General features: G+C 41.4%; 1 protein-coding gene across 2 annotated transcripts in view; it reads left to right on the plus strand.

Moving 5' to 3' along the window:
- Window positions 1-20415, plus strand: part of LOC105842927 (uncharacterized) — a 239466-nt gene that overhangs the window by 201214 nt on the left and 17837 nt on the right. For both annotated transcript variants that reach the window (XM_038017922.2, XM_062674425.1), the window contains 5 exons: window positions 13364-13768; window positions 14805-14890; window positions 16104-16275; window positions 17965-18110; window positions 19665-19762. In XM_038017922.2, the coding sequence (XP_037873850.1) occupies window positions 13364-13768; window positions 14805-14890; window positions 16104-16275; window positions 17965-18110; window positions 19665-19762 (907 nt within the window). The remainder of the gene's footprint in view (window positions 1-13363; window positions 13769-14804; window positions 14891-16103; window positions 16276-17964; window positions 18111-19664; window positions 19763-20415) is intronic.

Consider the following 20415-nt stretch of genomic DNA (forward strand, 5'->3'; position numbering starts at 1 on the left):
TGGTCTTCTCTTATTCAATTTAGATTTTTCTTTGGAAAATTAAGAACCGAACAAAAGAAAAACGATAAATTAAATTTTTCTCGTAAGCCCGAGTGTTCTAGGAAGCGATCTTTAGCCCACGCCGAAATTGAAGACGGACCAAAGAAAACTGGATCCGTTTTCCGGGATGGATGAACTATCTACATGCATAATTAATTTCGCATAGAGCCCATTGGACGCGGCTCTGTTCTACCAGGGTTCTTTGTAAATTAGAACACGCTGTGAGACGACGAAATTGAAATAGCATGAGCTACTTTCACTGTATTCGGTTCCGTGACAGAATTAAAACTAAGGGACACAGATTTTTTAAGCTATTTCATAGCTTTTATCGCGGACTTTAAGCACAGCGACCGAATCAAGAAATTCCGTAACGAAAATAAAACCTAACAGCCCCCACCTCGCCTACCATGTGGCTCGCATTCAACACATTAACACGTTGCGCTTGTGTAGTGTTTGTGATTAAGCGCGCTGCGTGACGTCGCTGAAAGCGCATCATGAAAAGTCTGCCCATCTCTCTGTCGCGCGGTCTAGCTTATGAGTGTGAAGGGGACAGTTAATGTTTTGCTTTTGATATTTTTTATAAATATAGCGTGGTCTTATTTTATTATTGTTTTAATATTTAATTATTATTTTCTAATTATAATTACATAAGTTGATAAAAAATGCTATGCAATAGCTTTACCGCGGCAGTTCCCTTAGTGCCACACGTTTTTTTTCTTAGACGGTTTTATGTTAATACTAATTTCCCCCTAATGTTATGTGGTTACCAAAGCTAATAGACATCAACAATATAAATGCCCTCGCCTACCATGAAATTCTCAGGTCTATAATACAGCAGTTGTTCTAACCTTCAAGCTAGAACGCATTACTGCTTCACGGCAGAAATAGGCAGGTGGTACTTACACGTGCGGACTCACGACTTCGGAATGCATTTTTAAAGGGATTTTATGACCTGGTAACTAAGGTAATGTCTTATATTAATTTATATTCTTATTTTTATGTAAAATGATAATATAAAGTGAAATGAAATGAGATGAGCTGATGATATGGGATGAAAATATATAATTTCAGTAAAATGATGGTTATTTACTGAGATTTTTCCAGTGGACTTTTTGGAGGAGCCCGAGAAGTGACGTCCAGCGGCTTTGTTTCATTTTCCCACATTCGTGCATTTTCACAGATATTAAACAGTTAATAAACCACCGTTATGACACATTTAAACCTGAAGAAACACTAAATAGACAAAATAAAACAAATCACACAACTTCACTCCTCGCGTTCCCGCCAAAAAGTCCTGGATACATTTTTAATAACATATCTGCTACAGATTAGTTGGCTGATTGTCGAGAAATTACTCATAGCCGCTATAATCTATAGGCAAGATGGCGAAGACTTAGGTACACAAAAATTCCAAGAAAATGGAAAAATAAAGGGCAAAGCAATCGATGGTACCTCAGAAGGGGGCCTCAATAAATCTTTAGTCAATTTTAATATAGCTTCACCACGGTCTTGGAAGATCGCCAGCCATCTGCGGCGCTCTGATCTGTAATAAAAAACACGTTTGGTCGGAACGAAGTGGGGTATTTACTGAATCCCAGCCGATATGTTTGTTGGCTACAGTACGTTTCTTCACGGAAAAATGATATATTATTTTTCGCAGATAAGGTATTTTCGACAGTCGCATCAAAGAAAGTTACTAAGGCTTATAGATACCAGCTACATCCATTTGACTCCATACAGAAGAGGGCCGTTCGGATTGTCGATAACCCCATTCTCACGGATCGTTTGGAAGCTCTGGGTCAGCGGAGGGAGTTTGGTTCTCTCTGTATTTTGTACCGTATGTTCCATGGGGAGGGCTCTGAGGAATTGTTCGAGATGATACCATTATCTCGTTTTTACTAGCGCACCGCCCGCCATCGGAGTAGAGTTCATCCATACTACTTAGAACTACTGCGTTCATCCACAGTGCGTTTCCAGAGATATTTTTTGCCACGTACCATTCGGCTTTGGAATGAGAGCAGTTTGGCTCTACCCCTGGCATTGCTGACGTCCATACCCAATGGTAACCGCTCACCATCGTATCGGGCCGTATGCTCCTCGTCTGCCTATAAGAGCAATAAAAAAAAATGTCATAGATATCACAGAGTATGGACGAACTCGGGTAAGTCAAGACAAGCGATCGAAGCCTGAATTGCAATGATTACTTTACTTTGTCGCAATACGAATAGGTACGAAGGCCATACCTATCAATCATACCGTAGCATACTATAGCAATCACTTAAATTATGGACTTCAATTTAATATTCGATCTTATTGCTTCATCCTGGAGAACTTTACTGTTCTTTATCTCCACCTTATCCCACTAGGTGGGGTCGGCATAGCTAATATTTCTATTCTATTCTCTTCTATCAGCCGTCATCTCAACACTCACTCCTCTATCTCTCATATCGTCATTCACACACTCCATCCATGTCTTCTTCGTTCGACCTCTTCCCCCTCTACCTTGCACTACCATTTCCATACATCTCTTTATCACATGCATCACCTCTCTACGCATCACAAGTCCATGCCACGCTAACCGTCCGCTCTTTAACTTATCAATCACCGGGGCTACTTTCACATTTCCTCTCCCTCTTTTGAAAGAAACAACTTCTCCTCTCCTGGAGAAACTTAGTATAGAACAAAATTTCCTCTCATGTCTGAATCTTTCCCGTGGACCACGCCTTGAGAATGAAGACGAAGCGCCCTCTAAAACACAAAAGATGAACTATTATTACAATACAGCAACGTTTTTTTCTTTCCCCCCCAACATTTCACCTTTCTCGGTGCGTTAACCGAAATGTAATGGTCCATAATGTCTTAAATGTCGCAAAATATGTCCCTTTTAAGGGTATTTTATTCACTCGTGCCTCGATTCCGATTACTATAACGATTATTGTAGGCATTGAAGAATTATTATGGTTCGACGGGGGAACGCGGATTATTTCGAAGGCTTTATGTATTTCGTTAGGACATATATTCAATAAAGCTTCATATTTTTTTTTTTTTATTTTTTTTTTATAGCTTAGATGGGTGGACGAGCTCACAGCCCACCTGGTGTTAAGTGGTTACTGGAGCCCATAGACATCTACGACGTAAATGCGCCACCCACCTTGAGATAAGTTCTAAGGTCTCAAGTATAGTTATAACGACTGCCCCACCCTTCAAACCGAAACGCATTACTGCTTCACGGCAGAAATAGGCAGGGCGGTGGTACCCACCCGCGCGGACTCACAAGAGGTCCTACCACCAGTAATTACGCAAATTATAATTTTGCGGGTTTCATTTTTATTACACGATGTTATTCCTTCACCGTGGAAGTCAATCGTGAACATTTGTTGAGTACGTATTTCATTAGAAAAATTGGTACCCGCCTGCGGGATTCGAACACCGGTGCATCGCTTAACGCGAATGCATCGGACGTCTTATCCGTTAGGCCACGACGACTTCAATCTTCATATAAAATTGTCTGTCTCTATTTAACTCGAGCATTGGAAGAGTGTGAAGGATTTATATCAAATTGAGACTTTGGAACTCTTGTCTCAGAGTAAGTGGCGGCATTTACGTTGTAGATGTCTATGGGCTCCGGTAACCATTTAACATCAGGTGGTCTGTGAGCTGGTCCACCCGTCTAAGCAATAAAAAAACAAATAAAAGGTGTACAGTAAACGTGGAGGTACAAAAATACAAACACAAGATGTCGTTTCTGAATTATAAGGGCTAAATTTTCAGCAAAATTATAGCAGAAAAGAAAATCTACTTCAACAAAATAAAAAGAAAATTTCATAAATATATTCATCAGTCAATTGAATATGCATTATTAGGGCTAACTAAAAAAGAACCACTGGTCGGATCTAAATAAAATTGAAAATCGGTTCAGCTGGAAAAAAGTTATCAGTAAATTAACGCACACATAAAAAACACTCGAATTGAGAGCCTCCTCCTTCTTTGGAGTCGGTTAAAAATTTATCGCTTGAATTTTCTCTCGAAAACATCCACGGTGATGTACAAAAAAGAGGTCTTCATAGAATTACACCGTCTTAAATATCTCTTTAGAACGTATTCTCGCCAGACGTTATATGGACACAGACAATATTGTTGTTAATGAGGTAAGCAGTGTCTGCGCGGGGTCTACGCCCTGCTCAACGCCGGGTAGCGTTTGACGTGACAAGCAATGTTGGGAAAATATCGACGGAGATTTATCGATATTCGATTCCACTTACGAAAATTTTACTGGTGGTGGGAACTCTTGTGAATCCGCACAGGTACCACCCTGCCTATTTCTGTTGTGAAGTAGTAATGCGTTTCGGTTCGAAGGATGGGGCAGTCGTTCTAACTATACTATACAGTGTATAGTATTCACTATATACACTAGATGTCTATGGGCTCTGTAGGTGTTTCTACTATATTTATGTATATTAGTTCATATTATTTATTAATTTACATTGCACACCTACTCAATATTTAATATTATATCATATTTAATTACGTATTCTATAACACACTCTCATACAGTACACAAATACGCTAAACAATCATACATTCACAACACTACTCAAAATTATATTATTTACACAAGCATAGTCGGGCGCAACCGCTAGTATGCGGCAAAGACCCCGACTATGTATAGCTGCGTACGTACTGGTCGTCGCCTGCGCCAAGACTCGGCCGCCGCTCGCGGCCAGTCGGGTTTGATCAACGCTACGCTAAGACTGTGTCACTCCTCGACTTACGCGTACTCTTTTGCTTCGTTACGATTTATTGCTTTTGTCTATTTTGTATTATTGTGTTTAAACTTGCTACCGCTTTATCTGTGCCTTCTGTACTCCGTAATTTCTCCTTCTTAATATTGTTATACCGTCTGTGATTGGAAATAAACTGTCCATCCAATTACGGACTCGTTATTGTGCCGCCCGGCACTGGTGACCTTACCACAACCACCAACGACGACAACCAAACTGGTAACCCCTACTAAACTGGTGACCCACGACTACGAGCACCCCGGAGGAATAGATGTCGGAATCCAGCGGATCGGACACGGCGCGCTCGCAGGTAACTACACGACCACGTCGACACGTCAAGATGGCGTCGCCTGTCGAGCCAGCGTGCCCGATTACAGAACTACCCTCAATACACATCAGGATACCACCGTTCTGGCCTGAAAAACCCAAAATATGGTTTGCGCAAGTGGAAGGACAATTTGCCATCATGCGAGTGACTGACGAGACGACAAAATTTTATCATATATTGGCCAGCCTCGATCGCCAATATGCCGCCGAGGTAGAAGACTTGCTCACCGGTCCTCCCGATTACCAGCGGCTTAAAAAGGAGCTGATAAAAAGGTTTTCGGCGTCCCGCGGTAACAAGGTGAAGCAGCTATTGACGCACGAGCAGCTCGGTACCCGCAAACCGTCACAATTCCTGCGTCACCTACAACACCTCGCCGGACCGGAGATCCCGGAGGACTTCCTGCGGACCATATGGACCAGCCGGCTACCAACCACGTTGCAGCCGATCGTCGCGTCGCAGTCGACGCTTCCATTAGACGCACTCGCCGAGCTCGCCGACCGTGTCCACGAGATCGCAGCCCCAGTACACCACGTTGCGGCAGCCGTGACGTCATCATCATCATCGTCATCACAAATCGACAGGCTATCCCAACAAGTAGCGGAGCTGACGCGGCAAGTCAGCGCCCTGACGACGCAGGTGCATCATCAACCGCGGCCGCAGGAGCGCGGGCGCGAACGTGGACGTCAACGACAACGCAGCCACTCATCATCACGCCGGTCGCAGTCACACTACCGCAGGTACCCCATTTGCTGGTACCACAGCAAACACGGCGCCGAGGCGCGGAAGTGCGTGCTACCCTGCGACTACAAGGCGGGAAACCCGACAAGCAGGCAAGTGATGGCGACTCGCGACTGCCACAACTCTACGGGTCGCCTCTTCATCAAGGACCGCAGCAATAATATAGACTTCCTCATAGACACTGGAAGTGACATTTGTGTTTACCCTATTTCTAAGTTGTGTGAACGCCGTTCTAAGACTAGTTATCAACTCAGTGCCGCCAATGGTACAGTTATAGATACTTATGTTTATACGCAATTAAATGTTAATTTAGGCTTACGCCGCAACTTTCCTTGGCGCTTTGTTGTTGCTGACGTCACAAAAGCCATTATAGGCGTCGATTTTTTGTCTTATTATCGACTCATAGTGGACGTCAGCCAACAAAGATTAATCGATAGTCTTACCAATATGAGCACTGTAGCCAGTCTAGATGTAAATAATAATCGTGTTACTAGTGTTAAGATAATGACAGGTGGCGACAGTAAGTACCACGCTATCTTGGCTGAATACCCGGAGCTAACACGCCCAGCTGGTACTCCAGGTATTGTCAAACACAACACGAAACACTACATACGCACTACACCAGGTCCACCCGTAGCATGCTCACCCCGTCGTCTCGCGCCGGACAAACTGAAAATAGCAAAACAGGAATTTGACATTATGATAGCCAACGGAACTGCACGTCCGTCTGACAGTCCATGGTCATCCCCGCTTCATCTTACTACCAAGAAGGACAACGGTTGGCGACCATGTGGTGATTACAGACAGTTAAATTCACGCACAATACCCAATCAGTATCCGATTCGTCCTATACACGATTTTTCACAAAGTTTGTCTGGTTGTAAAATTTTTTCAGTCATCGATTTGGTAAAGGCCTATAATCAGATACCAACAGCGGAGGAGGATATCCCGAAGACCGCCATCACCACGCCATTTGGTTTGTTTGAATTTCCTTTCATGAATTTTGGACTTAGGAATGCCGGTCAAACCTTTCAGAGATTTGTCGATGAAATGACGCGTGGCTTTGACTTTTGCTACCCGTATTTAGACGATTTTCTTTGTTTTAGCAAAACACCACGTGACCACGAGGACCACTTGCGCCAACTTTTCAACCGTATGAAAGACTATGGTGTTCTCATCAACCCGGCCAAGTGTGTTTTCGGTGTGCCCGAAGTCACATTTCTCGGGTACCAAATCTCTGAAAGGGGCACAAAACCACTGGATAGCAAGGTCGAAGCAATCAGCAATTTCCCCCCACCAAAAACCGTCCGAGAACTCAGACGATTTTTGGGGATGGTTAATTTTTACAGGCGATTTTTGCCCAACGCCGCTCAGATTCAAGCCCCGCTGAACGCCTTGTTATCCGGTTCGGTTAAAGCTTCCCATCCGGTAGTCATGGAAGGAGATTCACTCAGAGCTTTCAAGGATTGCAAGAAAAGTCTTGCAGATGCAGCATTGTTGGCTCATCCTGACCCTCAAGCCAAATTAGGTCTAGTTACGGACGCCTCCGATACCGCAATAGGTGGAGTACTTCAGCAGCCATTAGGTTTCTTCTCCCGCAAGTTGAGCCCGTCACAAATGAAATACTCTCCGTACGACCGTGAGCTCCTTGCGATTTACGAGAGCATACGCTACTTTCGGCACATGCTGGAAGCTACCCACTTCACAGTCTACACTGACCACAAGCCGCTATGTTACGCTTGCCACCAGCGGAAAAGTAACTGTTCACCACGTCAGTATAGACACCTCGACTTCATCTCGCAGTTCACCTCGGACATCGTCCACTTCGCCGGTAAAGATAACGTGGTGGCGGATACCCTATCGCGCGTTGATGAACTGCAGACGCCTGTCGACCTAGAAGTGATGGCCAATCTACAAGCCTCAGATGCTGAACTCCAAGACCACCTAACAGGCGAGACTTCTCTTCGCCTAGTCCAGACGAGCATACCTGGGAGTCGTGCCATTTTGTACTGCGACGTCAGCACACCGACACCCAGACCTTTCGTCCCACAACAACTGCGCCAGCAGGTTTTTGACTGCCTCCACTCGGTCAGTCACCCAGGTCCCAATGCGACAGCTAAACTCGTTGCGCAACGCTTCGTTTGGCCACTGATGCGTAAGAACTGCCGTGAATGGGCCAAGGCATGTTTGACTTGCCAGCGTGCGAAGATAACTCGTCACGTTGCCTCACCTTTAGGTACGCACGTTTTGCCTTCAGCGCGTTTCAGACATGTCCATTTAGACCTGATCGGCCCACTACCGCCCGCTGGCGAATATCGGTATTGCCTCACAGCCGTCGATCGCTTCACACGATGGCCGGAAGCAGTGCCTATTACTGACATCACCGCTGAAACAGTAGCCAAAGCGTTCATCTCCTGCTGGGTGGCGCGATATGGTTGTCCTACCGAGATCGTTACCGATCGAGGCGGACAATTCCAGTCGGCGTTGTTTCAACAACTGTCCAGGTCCATCGGTTTCGATCACCGGAGGACCACTGCTTACCACCCACAATGCAACGGTTTGGTTGAGCGTTTTCACCGACAGCTGAAGGCAGCCATCACCTGTCATGCTGACGTCAACTGGGCCGAGTCTCTGCCGCTTGTACTCCTCGGCGTAAGGGGTGCCTTCAAAGAAGATCTTCAGTCTTCGTCGGCTGAGTTGGTTTACGGTGAGCCGCTTCGTCTACCAGGCGAATTTTTCGGCCACGATGTCGCCTACTACACCACCGACATAACCGAGTTCTCAGCACGGATGAAGTCTTTTGCCGAGAAGGTTCGTCCTGTTCCACCCCAGCACCACTCCAAGCACAGAGCCTTCGTTTTCAAGGACCTAAAAACTTGTAGTCACGTATTCCTTAGGGAAGAAGTGATTCGTGGCGCATTACAGCCAGCTTACACGGGTCCACACGAAGTACTCAAGAGAGGCGCCAAAACCTTTGTTGTTCGCATTCTGAACAAAGATATGGCAGTAAGCATAGACCGCCTTAAGCCAGCTTATATACTGTCGTCCGATGTTCCTGTACTCCGGCGCAACATACCAAAACTTCCCGATTCCGACCCGGATCCAAAACCAGATCCAGGGCCTCCACACCAGCAGACGACTCGATCGGGGAGAAAAGTACGTTTTCCCGATTATTATCGACCTAAGTAGGTCTCTGGAGGGGAGTGTTGTAGGTGTTTCTACTATATTTATGTATATTAGTTCATATTATTTATTAATTTACATTGCACACCTACTCAATATTTAATATTATATCATATTTAATTACGTATTCTATAACACACTCTCATACAGTACACAAATACGCTAAACAATCATACATTCACAACACTACTCAAAATTATATTATTTACACAAGCATAGTCGGGCGCAACCGCTAGTATGCGGCAAAGACCCCGACTATGTATAGCTGCGTACGTACTGGTCGTCGCCTGCGCCAAGACTCGGCCGCCGCTCGCGGCCAGTCGGGTTTGATCAACGCTACGCTAAGACTGTGTCACTCCTCGACTTACGCGTACTCTTTTGCTTCGTTACGATTTATTGCTTTTGTCTATTTTGTATTATTGTGTTTAAACTTGCTACCGCTTTATCTGTGCCTTCTGTACTCCGTAATTTCTCCTTCTTAATATTGTTATACCGTCTGTGATTGGAAATAAACTGTCCATCCAATTACGGACTCGTTATTGTGCCGCCCGGCACTGGTGACCTTACCACAACCACCAACGACGACAACCAAAGGCTCTAGTAACCATTTAACACCAGGTCGTGAGCTCGTCCACCCATCTGAGCAACACCTAAATAAATAAAAAATATAGACGGTTTTAGGTCTATATAAATGGAGAATGCTCTTGTATTCATCCATCGATGATGTTCATTTATTTTTCCGTTCTCTCTGTCTGTCTGTCCATCCTGATTTAAATCTAGCAAACGCTGATCACATCGTATGCAGTAGACGTTATGGGCCATGATAACTGCCTACCCTAATCTATGGGGGTAAATGACAAAGGGTAGATCTTCCACCGAGCGGGTGATATTGCTCGGTAGACCGACGGTCCTGATGTTGTTGTTCGGAACTTGTATATATGCGAGCTTATCTTGAAAATGTCGTAAGCGAGATTCAGGCATCCGTCAAATATCTTGTATTTTGTGATGGCTACCCGCCACAAATCATTTGCTAAAGTTTTTTTTTTCTTCGAAATCTTGTGAATAAATGAGAGTACCAAAAAAAAAGTTGGGCGATTCTACAACCATGCATAATTAAAAAAATATAAAACTAATCCAATCTTGGAAAAAATTCGTCCGTCCCTAGTACATTCGTCTGAAGCTGATCCCTAGGGGCGCGCCCTGAGGTCAACGCTAATTTATTCATTGCTCATTTTCCACTGTCACTTCGACTTCAAAAAAAAAAAAGACTGTCTGTTTGGTACCTAAAATTTACGCGACGAAAATTAACGAGGCCTTTCCATTGAAAACGGGAGAGAAAGATGTAATCTACATATATATTTTTTTATAGAGCCAACATATTTTTCGAGCAAAAAAATTCGCAGGTAAATTCCTGCTTTGAGTAGGTTTTAAGAGCGAAGCACAAATTCAATTCAAATTCAAATTCAAAACCATTTATTTCAACTAAGATGTCAGTATGACACACTTGTTGAATGTCAAAATATAGATAACAATGTTAACTCTACCACCGGTTCCAAAAAAAGCCACACACAGACGTTTGTATTTTGTTAAATGTCAATAGATGATCTTTCGCATAGTAGAGTTCGCGGAGTAGAGTTCATCCATACCACCTGGAGCCACTGCGTTAATCGACAGTGCGTTTCCAGAGATCTTTTTTGCCACTTACCATCCGGCTATGGAATGAGCTCCCCTCCACGGTGTTTTCCGAGCGCTATGACATGTCCTTCTTCAAACGAGGCTTGCGGAGAGTACTTAACGGTAGACAGCGGCTTAGCTCTGACCCTCGCATTGCTGAAGTCCATGGGCGACGGTAACCACTCACCATCAGGTGGGCCGTATGCTCGTCTGCCTACAAGGGCAATTAAAAAAAATGCATTATTTAGTAAGCAAAGTCATGTTATCATAAACGAACCGTAATATTTTACATTAGCTCCAAGGAAGCTTAACTAATAACCACAATTTTTGTGATCATAATGATATAGTCATCGTTATTGAAGAACCAAAACGGACGTCCTATACACAATCTGTTATAAAAACTTGTGAAATATATTCTCAACTTACAACTATTTCTTTATTTATTGCTTAGATGGGTGGACGAGCTCACAGCCCACCTGGTGTTAATTGATTACTGGAGCTCATAGACATCTACGACGTAAATGAGCCACCCACCTTGAGATATAAGTTCTAAGGTCTCAGTTTTTACAGTACAACGGCTGCCCCGCCCTTCTAGCCGAAACGCATTACTGCTTCACGGCAGAAATAGACAGAGTGGTGGTACCAAACCGTGCGGACTCACAAGACTTCCTACCACCAGTAATTACGCAAATTATAATTTTGCGGGTTTTATTTTTTGTTACACCTTTATTCCTTCACCGTTGAAGTCAATCGTGAACATTTGTTAAGTACGTATCTCATTAGAAAAATTTGCACTTGCCTGCGGGATTTGAACAGTACTCAAAATATGAATTAAGGCACTTAGGTAGAACTTGTACAAAAAGTCAAATATTTAGAAAAAAAAAAACATGGTGCCTATATTATGTATAAAGAGAGTGAAGAATCCAATATCAGTTCCATCTCTAACTGGCAGGTAGCTTAGACCCCAAGTATTTAGATTAAGTGAAATAATTTTAATATAATATTCTGAAATCTTCAAAGTTAAACCTTCAAAAGGCAGCCATTACGATTGGTAGACAGGCTTAACGTTGTACCAACGTTAACAATTATTCTGCCAAATTTAGATCCAGAGGCTTAAATATTGTTTTGTTACAATGATAATGTACATTACAACTGGAATTGACGAAGATTAATAAGATGGTAATCTTGTGCTCCAAGTCTCGGTTTGAATAACGGTTAGATTATTCCGATCTTCAAACCGAAGAGAATATTACCTTTTTTTATTTTTTTTATTGCTTAGATGAGTGGATGAGCTCACAGCCCACCTGGTGTTAAGTGGTTACTGGAGCCCATAGACATCCACAATGTAAATGCGCCACCGTCATCGTTCTCGTCGAACCCGTCGCTTGCGACGAAGGGCTCGACGAGTAAATTAATCCTCAGATACAGCCCACTGAGTTTCTCGCCGGATCTTCTCAGTGGGTCGCGTTTCCGATCCGGTGGTAGATTCTGCGAAGCACTGCTCTTGCTAGGGTTCGTGTTAGCAACGTCGTCAGGTTTGAGCCCCGTGAGCTCACCTACTAGTTAATTTACATTACGCTGATATAGCCTCTCAAGCTGAGAAGCTTAGGTTGGAAAAAAAAACCTCCACTTCGCTTCAGGTGATCCGTTCGCTGTCTCGCTTCAACGTCAAACGACATCTCTAAAATTTACGTAAGGTTTTCTGATAGTACACTAATCGTTTCGATATTCAGTTTCGCTATTTGACAATAGATGGCGTAACTTTTCTCGAACGTATCCGATAGTACTAGTCGTTTTGATGTCCGTTTCTGCTATTTGATGACAGATGGCGTTACTCTTACCGGCATAACAATATAATTACGCTTATGACAGTTTTTACTGGTGGTAGGAACTTGTGTGTAATTTGAAAAAACTATCATAACAAAAACACTTCTTCAGTTATTTCCATGAACTAAACTTACTGAAGTTCAATAAATATTGAACTGTTGATGCTAATCTATATAATATATAAAAATGAATTGCTGTTCGTTAGTATCGCTAAAACTCGAGAACGGCTGGACCGATTTGGCTAATTTTGGTCTTGAATTATTTGTGGAAGTCCAGGGAAGGTTTAAAAGGTAGATAAATATGAAAATTCTCGGAATTAAACTAAAGTTTAGGGCTTTTATTTATCGATTGAGGCACTACGAAGTGTGCCGGGTCAGCTAGTGCCAAATAAAACGCATATTTAGTTGCAAAGATTAATGTCATGTATCGAGCGAAATGTCGCTTAAACCAAATTTCATCCCTCGATATGTTAATCTAGGCTATATATATACCTTTGGGCGAATCTTCATCCAAATACGTCCAGCCGTTTTTACGGGATTGACTCACAAACACACACAATTTAACCAACATTAGTGCAGACTAATATTCGTGTAGATTAAGCTGCGAACTTTTCGCGCTTCATCGGCGCTTTTTACCTTTACTCCGATTAATTAGGAGCTGAGTACGAACTTACTTTTTTGGTTCCATCGTCCGGAATACCACTCCACATATCTGACTAAAAACGTTCTTAGCTTGACGTGAAAATCACGCAAACGTATTCGTCTGGCTTATCAAAAACTTTATTTTGTTTCAGAATGTTCGACCGTCACCATTCATCCGGAACCAGCTGATGCTGACGAGCACGCTGCAACTAAAATCATAAATGCTGACGCACCAGCGAGAATGGAAGGAAGAACCAATTTAAAAATCGAACAGAAAAAATATCAAGACGAAATTTACAATCCAGAAAACGATATTGCAGTCAAACATTCAAATTCACATAGTAATAGTTTAAAAAGATCAAAAAATAAATATATGAGGCATTTTAATATGAAAAACGAGGTGAAAGATAAAAGAAGAAATAAAAGATACGCTGACGATGAGAACTGCGAAGCTTTTCTTTACGATGAGAATGATAGCAGTCGTATAATAAAGCATCCTCACGCTAGTAACAGCACTACATACTACAATAATTCAAATTGTGTGACCATTGTTAGTAGTAAGTGTTTTACACGATTTACATTTTTCATTAGTATAGATGAGTAAAGCTCACGGTATACATAATGTTAAGACGTTGACCGACAAAAATCCAAGGCATTTATAGTTAAAAAATTTATTTCTACCTACTGATTTATGAATATATTTTTTTGTATTTATGAATGTACAAATGATAAACTTTTGCATGAACTTATAAATGTGTCTATTATATACGTACATAAATTTTCAGTGAATCCTTCTTTTCTTTTATTGCTTAAATGGGTGGACGAGCTCACAGCCCACCTAGTGTTAAGTGGTTACTGAATCCCATAGATATCTACGACGTAAATGCGCCACCCACCTTGAGATATAAGTTCTAAGGTCTCAGTATAGTTACAACGGCTGCCCCACCCTTCAAACCGAAACGCATTACTGCTTCACGGCAGAAATAATTATTGGTCGATTGTTTCGTTTGCAGAAATAGGCTGGATCGTTATAAAAACCTTACTCATTCTAATCTTGACATAGGGAATTTTTGTTCAACCTGATTAGTTACCATTCTAAAATACGAATTTAAGCTGAACCACGCTTACGATGAGAAATTTCGCATGATTCAAATTAAAAATAGATCGCAGTTTTTTTTAAATGTCAGAGCCAAAATTGACTCTATCTAATTGTTTAATTTGACCTAAATAGTTGCGCTTTGGGTAATGTTAGGAATGAGCATCCTAAAAAGACTTGAATACACTGACGAATGTAGAGATGAAATGTAATATCGCTATATAGTATAGCAGAATATATGCTATATAGTATAATATTGCTTGAAAGAGGACATGCTACGCCAACCTCAGATAGTAGGATGAGGGAAAAAAGAAGATTCGGATACTGATGGATCTTAGTGATGGGTCACTTTCATCTAAAAGGCAGTTTAAAGTCTTCAAAAATACTGAGTACTCAGTACTAAGAAATGTGGCCCGTGATCTATAAATGAACTACCATATAAGCAGAGAGCACTGATAATTTTCACATTATTTCTAAGTTTTTTTATTAATTTTCAGCCACAGAAGGAAAGATTATTATCTTGACATTTATAGATGTTTTTCACATAGAATCACATCCAGACTGCGCGTACGACTATTTAGAGGTGAGATGCTTTTATACGGTATTCCTTGAAAAAATAAGGTTTTGTGGCCTTATTATTCGTATTGTTTTTTTTTTTTTAAGATGGGTGGACGAGCTCACAGCCCACCTGGTGTTGTTAAGTGGTTTCTGGAGCCCATAGACATTTACAACGTAAACGCGCCACCCACCTTGAGATATAAGTTGTAAGGTCTCAGTATAGTTAAAACGGCTGCCCCATCCTTCAAGCCGAAACGCATTACTGCTTCGCGGCAGAAATAGGCGCGGTGGTGGTACCTACCCGTGCGGACTCACATGAGGTCCTACCACCAGTAAAGTATCTAGTAGAGGTCCGACTAATAGACCCACCAAATCAGGACTACAGTGGAAGGTCCTTTAAATTAGTGCAGCAAAATGGCCTCGAACAGGGAAAGATGGTGGGGCATCGTAAGAAGCATTAAGTCTGCCCCCTTTAAGACTACATAATGACCAATCTGTCAAGAGTCAAACTAATAACAAGAAATAGCTTTGCCACTAGGATAATACTAAGTTGCAAACTAGGACCATATTTCCCAAAGTAAATACGTACTTAAAAAGTGTTTGTAAATGACTTTAACCATGAGTAGCATGGTATAATAAAAATAATACCGTAAAATATATAAATTTGCGTTCTAATTGGTTGGCCATGTTGTGAACCCTTTGAGCAGATGTCACTATCCTGTCTATTTCTAAGCAATCAATTGAAATGTCGACCTTATGTCTTATAGGTATGGTGGCATTTGTGTTGTCTACGAGACCCGATAATCGCGATTGCTGTAAAGCAATAAAAATTATGAATGAATATAAAGATATTCTCATGTTTTTTTTATTGCTTATATGGGTAGTTGTGTTATAAGTTCTCAGGTCTCAGTATAGTTACAACGGCTGCCCCACCCTTCAAACCGAAAAGCATTACTGCTTCACGGCAGAAATAGGCAGGGCGGTGGTACCTACCCGTGCGGACTCACAAGAGGTCCTACCACCAGTAATTACGCAAATTATAATTTTGCGAGTTTGATTTTTATTACGCGACGTTATTCCTTCACCATGGAAGTCAATAGTAAAAATTTGTTAAGTACGTATTTCATTAGAAGAATTGGTACTCTGCAGCGGGATTCGAACACTGGTGCATCGATAGATACGAATGCACCGGCTGTCTTATCTCCTAACTTAATTTTCGTGTTGGTTTTTCTTATCAGATTCGGGACGGTAAGCACGGATATTCCGATATTCTGGCCAAGGTGTGCGGCGAAGCCTTCCCTGAACAAATAAAAACGACTGGCCCAAACGCTTGGTTGAAGTTCCGCTCTGACGACACCATTGAGTACGAGGGGTTCACCATAAGCATTGATTTTGTGGCTGCTCCAAGTCGTAAGTCTGATGATTTTTGCCTCATAAATTTGGAGGGTTTTGTTATTCTCTGTGATCTGTGCCGCGTGTTCCGTGAAAAGAATAAAAATAATATCTATATATTAATACATGAAGCAAAAACTTTGTACCCCTTTTTAAGAAAATTGGGCGGACGAAGGAGTGTGAAATTTCCCGCACTTATAGAGAATATAGAGAAGAAGTGCACAATGTTAATATTTTTTTTAATTATGCGTAAAAAATACAATTAAATCAATAAATAAAACATTATACACACTACTGTGTATTTCACACACACACGCATATATACTCTTTTATTTATTGTCAAACTTTTGTTATTGCTTAAAGTCTGGTCAAATTGAGAGAGAGAGAGAGAGAGAGAGAGAGAGAATACACTTTATTGCACACCAACACAATTTACATTAAAAAAAAACAGTCAAAAAGCACATACATTTGTACAATAGGCGGTCTTGTCGCTAAAAGCGATCTCTTCCACACAACCTTTTAATTTACAGAAATTCTGTAAAATACAAAAATATAGTAGTTATGTAAATTGAGAATAGATTAATAATGTTTGTCTTTAATATTATTTGTCTAAAGTATATTATTGGCGAAATCTGTGATTATAGAAATTATATAAAACAGTCTTTGGCAATGGAAGCTTATTAAAGTTCAAACTTATAATTTCAGTTAATTATAGTCGTTATAATTTCAGTTAATTATAGTCGAATTTCGACTTCTGGGGGACCGCTAGTTTGAGATAAAACTTTTAACTATCGCCTAATCTGCAACCAAAGGATTCTCCTTAGGCGCTAGATTGTACTGGAGCCCATAGACATCTACAACGTAAATGCGCCACACACCTTGAGATATAAGTTCTAAGGTCTCAGTATAGTTACAACGGCTGCCCCACCCTTCAAACCGAAACGCATTACTGCTTCACGGCTGAAATAGGCAGGGTGGTGGTACCTACCCGTGCGGACGGAAGAGCTTTTTGAGGGTCCACGTACTATCCGGGTGTCCACAAAACGAGTCCCTAGGAGAGGCTTCTGCGAAAGGCAAAGGCCTGACAGTACCCTTGGCATTTCTAATGCGCATGAACGACGCTGACCACTTACCATCAAGAAGCTCTCATCTTATCTAGATTCGAACGAAATACAAAAATGGGTTCATCGGTGTCGTCTTAACTAAGAATGCGTATTTTAATACGCTTTTATTAGCTTCAGACGTATGTATGTTAGTATGTATGTTAGTATGTAACGGAATCTTTGAACATGATTTTGACCCCCTTCAAAACGTCGGATTAACTCGAAATTCAGTATACTTATTAAGGACCGATGACAAATCAATATTTAAAATAAAATTGAAATTCAACTAAAAAATGAAAAATAAATAATAGTTTAAAAAAAACTAACAAAATACGCTTTTATAGAAAATCCAACTAAAAAATTGAAAATAAATTTTAATTAAAAATAGTGTAAGAAAAAATGATTTTATTGTAAGAAAAAGCGTGGGGTGCATGGTATCAGTAGTTATAAATATTTTATGAACAGATATTATGAGTAGAAGGTTTATTTTAAAAATATCCTGAAAAGCACCCCACGCTTTTTTACAATAAAATCATTTTTTCTTACACTATTTTTAATTCAAATCTATTAAAATATATTTTTAACTATGCTTTTGTTTTTTCAGATAGCACGCCGGGCGCATGCTACAAGACATTGAGGGGGAAATACGGTGTTATTGACTTCAATGACACGAAAGGTCCCTGTCTCGACGGCACCACCAACCAATACATAGATTTTTTGTGGACCATTGAAACACCACCGAAGACAAAGGTATCACATCTAAGTATACTAATATTATAAAGCTGAAGAGTTTGTTTGTTTGTTTGAACGCGCTAATAAATTTTTACTGGTGGTAGGACCTCTTGTGAGTCCGCACGGGTAGGTACCACCGCCCCGCTTATTTCTGCCGTGAAGCAGTAATGCGTTTCGGTTTGAAGGGTGGGGCAGCCGTTGTAACTATACTGAGACCTTAGAACTTATATCTCAAGGTGTGTGGCGCATTTACGTTGTAGATGTCTATGAGTTCCAGTAACCACTTAACACCAGGTGGGCTGTGAGCTCGTCCACATATCTAGGCAATAAAAAAAATAAAAAAAAATCTCAGGAGCTACTGGTCCGATTGGAAAAATTATTTCAGTGTTAGACAGCTTATCTATTGAGGACGGCTATAGACGGTAAAGCCAATACAAGTGGAGCACCAATAAAGAATGTTTCAAAATAGGGGTTTAAATAGCTCCTTAACATTCTTTTATTCAAAAATATTTTCACTTTCTACGTAAATGAAGAGGCGGGTAAAATTTAGCGTTATGCCAAAGTAACTATTCCACGCGAACGGAGTCGCGAGCAAAAGCTAGTTTATTATAAAGCTCTTCCCAACAATTACGCATCGTATATGCTTTGTTTTATTCTCTTTGTTATTTCGTTGTAGGCTGCCTTTTTTTTTCTACCTATGCTGATAGCCTTGATCCTATATCAGCTTCTTGACGTGTAGGTGAGCTCACGGGGCCCGAACCGGGTGTGTTGCTAACACTGGCCCTAGCACGAGCAGTGCTTCGTAGAATCTACCACCGGATCGTAACGTGACCCATTAGGGCCAGTGCTAGCAACACACCCGGTTGTTATTGTTATGTATGCTTATGTATGTTTTGTGTTCGGGTTCTCCATTTAATTTGATTTTTCCTTTCTTTTTCTAATGTTTATTGTATTATCGTGTATACCACGTTTTAAATATGTAGATACGTACCTATAGCCTTGAATCCCGCAATAAGCCAAAGGGGGGACAAAAAATCAACGCTGTTCGATTCATCTACTTTGAACAACATTAGCTGAGCCACCTTCTTGTGACTTTTATTAATACGCTTTTATTAGCTTCAGACGTATGTATGTAACGGAATCTTTGAACATGATTTTGACTCCTTTCAAAACGTCGGATTAACTCGAAATTTAGTATACTTATTAAGAACCGATGACAAATTAATATTTTAAAAAATATTTAAAAAATTGAAATTCAACTAAAAAATAGAAAATAAGCTTTAATAAATTTGAATTAAAAATAGTGTAAGATAAAATGATTTTATTGTAAAAAAAAAGCGTGGGTTACTATTCAGGATATTTTATTTTTCTTTTCTTTTATTTATCTGATCTGTGTGAAAGGCTTTTAAATGAACGATGAAATGATTTTATTATTATTATTATTATTGTTTATTGTGAAACTGTCGTTTATCTTTAAATATCATTTTGAAACTTCACGATTTTGAGTATTTTTCCGCATATAATAGTTTCGCCCGACACTGATCAGCTGACTATCTATATTTTTTGTTACAGATTTACTTAAACTTCACAACTTACACTCTAGCGAGACCAAACGAATGCGAATACAATGTGATACAAGTTTTCGGGACAGTCGTTGAAATGGATAAGAAGTAAGCGTTTCGTTGTTTTTAAGTACTGTTTACTAAGGTAAAAGGGGCCCGACCGAAAGGGCTTGTGGTTGTGGCGCCGACGACCGCCAGTCCGGCGTCCCGAGGGGGAGGGTGATGGGAGAGAAGTGAAAGAAAAAAAAGGTAAAAGCGGGTTTTTCCTTCGATTCGCCTCGAAGGCTCCGTCGGCTGGGCGTCCTTGGGGTGAGCCGCGCCGTCTGGTTGTAGTGTTGACCGCGGTAGCCCCCCTACCTCATCCGGGTTCTGACCTCGGAGGGGATCGGACGTCGGGTGTAAGAGTGCAGGGGGGTCGTTTAGTGGGTGAGCCCTAAAATCCTTGGGCCCGCGGTCTGCTCACAACACCATGCAGATCGTTGAGTCTCACATACCCCGCGCGCCCCTTTTACGCAGGGACCTCGTAGGAGGTTCGGCCCTCTACCGGAAAAAAAAAGGGTTTTTACTGGTGGTCAGACCTCTTGTGAGTCCGCACGGGTACGTACCACCACCCCGCCTACTTCTGCCGTGAAGCAGTAATGCGTTTCGGTTTGAAGGGTGGGGCAGCCTTTGTAACTATACTGAGACCTTAGAACTTATATCTCAATGTGGGTGGCGCATTTACGTTGTAGATGTCTATGGGCTCCAGTACCACTCGTAAA

Source organism: Bombyx mori, chromosome 20 (genome assembly GCF_030269925.1).
Source record: "Bombyx mori chromosome 20, ASM3026992v2".
Lineage (NCBI taxonomy): Eukaryota > Metazoa > Arthropoda > Insecta > Lepidoptera > Bombycidae > Bombyx > Bombyx mori.